Below are 7,908 nucleotides of genomic sequence, written 5' to 3' on the forward strand. Positions count from 1 at the left end.
AACTGGTTGCATGAGTTTTAACTGCATTGTTTATACACATGATACAGATTAGGTAATGGAGTCTCCATCGTTGGAAGTCTTGAAGACTTGGCTAGACACAGCTGACCTAGTCTGGTGTTGGTAGCAGTGTCAGGCTGGGCTGCAGGTTGGACTAGATGATTACCAGAAGTCTCTTCCAACTTGCAGTTACGTGATTCTGTAGTCATGGTCCTTGTAAACAACACACTTTCAGGAGACATGATCCTAACAGTCTTCAGAAAAAGTCTTTGAGGCCTTGTTCTTTACACATTCAAGCTTCTTGTTTTCATTTTTTTAGTGAAAAGGTAGAGGCAGACAGTATGGAAATACCTCACACAGTTACAGGGAACTCTGTAGTTCAACTTATTTTCCCTTGTTTGTGGAGGGTAAAAGTTGGGTAAGGGTCTCCATAGAGGGACATGTGTTTTCTGAAGGTGGGAGAGAATTGTTGTGGAACTTGATGTTCACAACAGACTTAAATTCACAGTCATATGCTTTCACTGAGCTGTAACTGTTATGTGCTTCTTTTCTCTGCAGGCCTGGACAAGATTGAATTCCTGCAGAGCCATGAGAATCAAGAGATTTATCAGAAGGCCTTCGATCTGATCGAGCACTACTTTGGAACAGAGGATGAAGACAGCAGCATTGCCCCACAGGTGGATCTCAACCAGCAACAGTACATCTTCCAGCAGTGTGAGGCTCCCATGGAAGGCTTCCAGCTCTGAGGTGCCCCTGTGCTGTGTGCTCCTCTACCTAGCCAATCCTGTTGTCGAGCCACAAGCCACCCGTGGAGTGATTCTCTCAATGTTTTCCATAACCCTGTTTGCGCTCATTCGCTTGCCTTGTGCACATGCTCTTACATACGTCTGGAAAACTTTTGGCTCTCCGTGGCAGGATGCCCTCTCCTTGGCAAGGGGTCACCAGAATCACCCTTCTCCTCTAGATTCTGAACCTCTCCACTATCATCTTCGTGGAGTTGAGGCACCTTTCTATACTTTGAGATAGTCCCTGCTCCTATTACAGGAAAATAATCCCTCCTCCGTAGCCCCCACACTCCTGGCATCCAAGATAAGGCTGCCTTTCTCTTGTATTTGCTGCAGCGCGTGTGCCTGCAGTCCAGGGAGACATTTGGACTTTCTGAGAACGTAGCTGAATTCATTCCCCATATTCTTCCCTGGATGCCTCTTTGGATGGCTGTGTGAGATGTGTTAGATCTTCACATGCAACGTTATCTACTTTGCTGTATGTGCCAGCTGGGGTTATTGGCATATAGAACATGTTACAAAGAATGGAATAAGTTCTCTATCCCCTGCAACAACAGGCTGCAAATGGACATGTTTTCTGGTTCTTAAGAATACTGAGCACATCTGGCCCCGTCCCTTCTCGACACTGAGCTCCCGAGCTGGATTGCAGGCCGCTGTGGAGATTTGTATACCTTCCCAGTCTTTCCTCTTCATTCACCAAAAAAAAAAAAAAAGAGCCTGTGAATAGGTCACTGTTACCACCTGCCCAGAAATGACTTTCCAAACCAGCCTCTAGAATGGAGAATCTACCCCCACTTCTGCTTGCCAGCACAGTATGATCCACCTGGGCCTTCCTTAGAAATCAAGCCCTTTCTGACTTCATGCTCCAGAGTCTGGTCCTTGGTATTAATAGCTATGGCTGAAAAATTCCTGTCTGCCTCTTGACATTTTTACACAGCGTGACTGGAACAGATTTGTCTTCTGAGAAATTACCTTCTGAATACAGAAATCTTCATTTGTAAAACTTAGCACAAGGAGCGTTCGATCTCCTTTTCATTTTCACAAGACAAGAGCTTCCTCTCCAGCTCACCTGATAAAACAGAGTCCTCCTGGTCAAGCCCCTTATTTAACAACTAAAATGACACTACATTCAAGGGATGGTAATATTACACACGGATCCACCTGGCCCTTTCATTTCATTTTTTTTCCCTTTTGCTGTTTACGGGACTTCAGGTGAATTAGCATGGAACGCATGGTTCCTCCAGGTGACATCTCTAAGACATGGCTGACTGCATGACAGCTGTCATCTGCAGCTGGGGACTGCCCTTCTGCTAGCAGCATGTTCTTGGCTCCGCATCCCGCTTGGATCACAGACATCTGATGCAAAGGCCAGCCACTCCTCACTGAGTTCAGCTGACGTTGACACCAAACTCTTCACGCAACTGGGGAGATGCCACCTGCTTGAAAGTGGCAAGTTCCGTTTCTGTAAAGGCAATGGATTCTCCAGGCCGTCCGCTCCCCCCCCTTCCCTGCATCGGGCTATGTTCTTTCAAGCCATTTTGGATGCTTGGAACACACATTTGTCCAGTGTAAACATTTCAAAAATCACCCCTGACGACTGCAGCGTCGTGTACCTGTGGTGAACGTTAGTGGCAGAACTGTCTGCAAGATCCTCCTTATGACTCCTCTCAGTGACAAGCCACTGCAAAAGCAAAACCAGCCCATTGGATACAGAATAATAAACATATATAAATCACTTGTCAAACTGCTGAAAAAAAAAGCTAGGCAAAGGCCTGAACATCAGCTCTGTGTGACCATTATTTAAATACAGTCTTCAGTTCTGCCTGTGCTTCAGGATGGAGACTCTGACCTGTGTGGCCACTGCAGAGGCCACCTGCTGCCTCCCTAGCTAAGCCAGTTGGCCTCCACCTTCCCTCTCCCAGTTATTTTCTCTAGTGCTGCTTTGTGCTGAAGGAACATTTAGTTTACTGCACTTGATCTGTAAATGGACTTCGATTCTTTGTAATTTTAGGGGGTTAAATTTGGTGGTTAATTTAAAAAAAAAAAAAGCAAAAAACCCCTCAATGTTGCCTTTACATCACATATAAATAACTGTGTTTCTCTTTTCTTGAAGGGTGATAGAAGCACTGATTAGTAGCAAAATCTTGTTTTAGCTTTTTGGATTTTTTTGTGCTGGATTTTTTTACGTGTAAATTTCCAATAACATGTCATTTCTATAAGATTTGTTTAAAATCATGTACCTCTTATTGGATGGTATAAAAATGCTACATATTTTGTAAACAAATCTGAGCAAAGTGTGTGTGCATATATTCTGTATATTCATATATGTATATTCTGTGTATATATACACTAGTGTGTATATATACATATATACACACACACGTATATATATACACACATGCACATGTGTGTACATATATACATATCTATATATCTATATATCTATATATATATAAGTGTTTTCTCTTCCAGGCTAGTGAAAACAATGTGGTGCATTGGCGTTTCCCTCCCCCCACCCCCCCCCAAGAAAATAATGACAATTGCCTCTAAATGAGTGAATTAAAAAAGAGTCCATTTAAGCTGAATGGTGTGCCTTCCTCTGTAAGGAGCCTGGCCAGTGTTTGTTACTTTTGCAGTGGATATGTGAATTCAGAGCAGATAAGTATAAATCTTTAAACTTGGTATGTTTGTTTGAAGTGACAGGCTTGGTTGACACAGGTGATATTATTGTCATATATACTTAGACTGTGTAAGGCATTTGACTGGTACTGCATAACATTTTGACTGAGAACTAAAACAATACAAAAATCAACATGGCACACATTAAATGGATTGAAATGTGGCTAACTCCTTAGGTCTCAATTTAATTTTAAATGATGCTTAATTGAGTGTATTTCCATCAGGATCTTCCAGCAGTCAGTTCTTGGCCTTGCTTTACTTAGCCTTGTTGATGGGTTGAAGAGAAACAAAATCCACTTCTAACAAAGGCAGCAAACTGTGCGAGTACGGAAGGGAGATCAGACTTGTGAATTATGGAAGGAACAGCTCACTGATACAGAATGATCAGAATTACTTGGTAAACCAGGGGCAAGTAATCTATTTGCATTTTAATAGAGCTAAATGTGTAGTGTTCTGTTACCCACCTAATAAATAACATTCAGGCCACAGGTGAAGGACACTGTTTTGGAGGAAAAGTGCCTCTGAAATTGAAGATCAATATGTGTTTTCACTTGAACACTGTTTCCTATCACAACTCTGTAGTTACTGTAATGCTTATATAGGTGCAAAAAGAGATCTTTAGTAGAAATGGAAAATTTATATTAACTTTAAATTCAGCATTGGTGCAACTTTTTTTTTTACAGGAACGCTCTTGGTGTTGCTATCAGCAGCTAAAAAGGGTTGCTAAAAAATTTGGAAGAGCAACAACTATTGAAAGGTTGGAAATTCCATTTAGGTGAGAAATGAGGCATTTTCTTTTTAGACTGACATGAGAGCAACAAGGGATGTGTCCCCTGCTAGAAACAATGAAACCAGTATTCTCTGCTTTTGGGAAGGGTGCCGTGCTGCTCAAACAGGAGCTAACTTGGAGGATGCCTCTAGCTTCCACTTTTGTGAAGGTCACACTGTGTGTTTAAATAATCTGTTCTTGTTTTGTGTGTAGGCGGGAGACAGTGTGGTCTCAAGGCCAGGAAGCTGCTGGGGTTCTTGGGTTCTTCTCTTAGCTCTGCTGTGCAGTGTGTAGTGCCAGAAAAGTGATCTTACATATTTTCTTCTGCCCTTATCCTCAAGCTGGAAGTTGAGGCATTTGGTTTTGTGTGCTTGTGGGGATTCAGTCTAAGCACCTTCCAAAGCTGGTAAGGTGAAAAGATTCATAAAAATGAGAATCTCTCTAAGTTGTGCTTGCAATGTCAGTTAAACTGTGAGTTAGAGAAAGGAAGATGTAGGACTACCTGAATTGTTACCCAGTCATCCTGTCCACAGACCTGTAATGCCCGACAGTGCTCCTGGTGATGCATCTCTCTGCTTCCCTGAGGATTTCCTGTGCCTCTGTGCCAGCTTTAAGTAATTCCCACGTCTTCCAGTGTGGTTTCTTTGTTGCTGAGATTGGCAGAACACATCGATAGTACTTCCCCATGCCAATTTTAGCCAGTAGAATTTGAATCTTTCTTTGGATGCCTGAGTCTTAGTAGGAAAATAAACATAAGCTTTTTATGTATGGCTCTGGCCATGCTCATAAGGGTCCTAAGGTGTCATTCAAGTTGTCAAGTTGATGATTGCACTGGGAAGTTTCATTTGCTTCTGGTACAGGTACAGCAATATGGCATATTCAAGAGGAAGTGGCCTCAAATTGCGCCAGGGAAGGGTCAGATTGGATATTAGGAAAAATTTTTACACTGAAAGGGTTTTATTAAGCATTGGAATGGACTGCCCAGAAAAGTGGCTGGAGCACCATCCCTGGAGGTATTTAAAGGTTGGGTTGACAGAGTGCTTAGAGACATGGTTTAGTGATGGTTTTTTATCAGACTTAGGTTGATGGTTGGACTAGGTGATCTTAAAGGTCCCTTCCAACCTAGACAATTCTATGATTCTATGGTATAGGATTGATAATTTGACTCTTTTGAATAAATTGGTGTTGCAGACCAAGCCAAAGTGGAGAAAGAAAAGGAAATACTGTCTAAGGACTTAGTATGTTCCTCTCTGTCAGGCATTGCTAAAAGGCTGTAGGCTAAATCTATGAGCTACTCAGGTGATACAAGGCCTATTACGAAGTTCTCCAGTCAGCCAGGCTGGCTCCCTAGGCCAGAAATATGTGGTGTTTTCTAAACTGTTGTCTGTGTTTAGAAGTGCTTTCTTGGAAGCCATCACACTAGGAATGAGGTGGTTTCTTTCATTGCCCCTCTGAAAAAGTTATATATAACTTTTCTAGTGCCCAAACACTTGCTAAGAAAATTTGCAATGTCTTGGAGTGAGATGGAGAGAACACAAAGCCCAGTGGCTCAGGATTTATTTGACACTCCAGAGCCTAAGTGGAAGGTTAGAAAAGAAAACGCAAATGTGTGCAGTGCTGCACAGGTTTTATGGTGCATAAATACTGAAATGGTGGAGGTACCAGAGTGGTAGAAGGAAAGGATTTATGACTTCTACATGGGCTTCCTGTCAAAACATGGGGCCAGAGTTTAATTTCTGAGTGAACAGCATAAAGCTTATAGAAATTTAAGTAAAATGACAAACTGGTGAGTATTGCTGCTCTGGGGTGTTGCTTTCTAAGTGGTATTTTACATGTTTTTATTTGAAATACTCTACCAGCTGGATGAGTTTTATTTCCAAAACTAGATGAGGTACCTTCCAGTTCTGTTCACAGGAGTGCACTCGGAGGTGCTTATTGAAAGGGGGATATTTTTGAGAGATGCATGGTTTTAAGCTCTGCCGTGACCAAGCATAAATCAAATCACAAGTTTCTCTTGAAATACCACCTGAAGAGACCATTTTTGGTCTCATTTAATACATAAATGAGCACAGCCACAGAGTATGGGAAGATTTTATGGTTCCTGCCTGCGTGCTTACTAGTGTGGCAAAGAACGAGAGCTGTGATGACAGATCTGCTCACGTAGCTGCAGTCAAATTAAGCATGACTTGTAATCAGTGCTGATTGAGAGGACGAATCTGTGGAAGCCTCCTCTGATTGCCAGTGTACTTGCGATGAGAATTGCTTTACGGAGTGTCCAGGAACAGGTTGTGGCATCATCTGAAGGTTGTCACTTCTGTGGCAGAGTGACTGCACGGCTTGTTTGATTGGTTACATCTCATCAATGTGAGCGGTACCCAGAAATGCAGTCTGCTTCCAGCTCTCAGGAAGTTCACCAACTAAATCTGTCAAACACGTGTGCCTCTTCCATTTGTGGTGTCCCTGGCAGCCAGTTAGCAGGCACTCCTGGAGAGTAACGCAGTTTCCAGCAGTCCTGACAGACCCCATCTACGTTTCCTTCCAAACCAACTGAAAGGAGGAGGAAAAATCCTGGTCTCCAGTTGCTGCAGGCTGTTTGGCATGAACAGTGTGTGACTCTTCTGGGACGCGTGCCAGGAGTAGGACCGTTGGGAGTTGCTCTTTGCAGGTTGTTACTGGGTCTGCCCCTTTTAAAACTTGAGGCAGATCGTCTTTAAGTGAGCTAGTATCAGGAAAGCACAGATGACAATTTAAAGGGGAAAAATGCAAACAAATCTAAATGAGGTTTGGAAGAGAAGAGCTCAGCAGCAAAGAGCAGGAATGTCCGATTGATTTGTTTTTTTCTTTCATACTCTAAATAGTGAGTCTGATTGCAAAGGTTGAAGCTGTTGCTTGGTATTCCTCAAAATTCTTCTGTTCCCTCGGCTTGGACATTCTCTCATCTCACTACCAGCTGTGGTGTAAAAACCATTAGGTTGTCACCTGCAACACACTGGTTCTCTGCAATGCCATTTCACTATCACTCCCTCTCCTCTTTTTCTCAGAGGCAGGCAGTTATTCACAAAAAGTAACCCTTCACTTAGATGCACCCAGAATATATCGGACCTTGAACAGGTAAGCAGACTTTTTATTAACTTAAGAGCATTTTGATGATATTAGTGCAGGTGATACAATTATTCCTGATTTAAGGAGTCTCCTAATAATTGTTCTCTCTTACAATGAGGAACATATGGAATATTTTAGGCAGCCTGTAACAAGAGAGTATACATACAGCACCACTATTCCTGCAGGGACCTGAAATAGTCAGTGATAGCAGATGACTGCCCACCAAAAGCATTTGGTTTGTACAAGTGGAAACACAATGGGTTGTCCTTTTGTGTCCCTGTTATGTTTTCTTAAGTGGTAACTGGCTGGATGGCTGGGCCCACAGAGTGGTGGTGAATGGAGTTAAATCCAGTTGGCAGCTGGTCACAAGTGGGGCCAGTTCTGTCAATACCTTTATTGACTATCTGGACAAGAGGATTGAGTGCACCCTTGGTGAGCTAGCAGATGACACCAAGTTGGGCTGGAGTTTCAACCTGCTTGAGGGTAGAGACTGGCTCTACAGGGGCATCTGGACAGGCTAGATTGATGGGCCAAGGCCAATGGTATGAGGTTCAAGGCTGAGTGCTGGGTCCTGCA

General features: G+C 42.9%; 1 protein-coding gene across 1 annotated transcript in view; it reads left to right on the top strand.

Moving 5' to 3' along the window:
- The window catches only part of KPNA1 (karyopherin alpha 1), a 49,674-nt gene extending 46,050 nt beyond the window's left edge, over positions 1 to 3,624 (top strand). Inside the window, exon 14 of the mRNA XM_014957133.1 lies at positions 556 to 3,624. Coding sequence (XP_014812619.1) covers positions 556 to 743 — 188 coding nt within the window. The 3' untranslated portion in view covers positions 744 to 3,624. The remainder of the gene's footprint in view (positions 1 to 555) is intronic.
- Positions 3,625 to 7,908: the final 4,284 nt, after the last annotated feature.

The sequence above is a fragment of the Calidris pugnax genome, unplaced genomic scaffold, assembly GCF_001431845.1.
Source record: "Calidris pugnax isolate Ruff unplaced genomic scaffold, ASM143184v1 scaffold225, whole genome shotgun sequence".
Taxonomy (NCBI): Eukaryota; Metazoa; Chordata; class Aves; order Charadriiformes; family Scolopacidae; genus Calidris; species Calidris pugnax.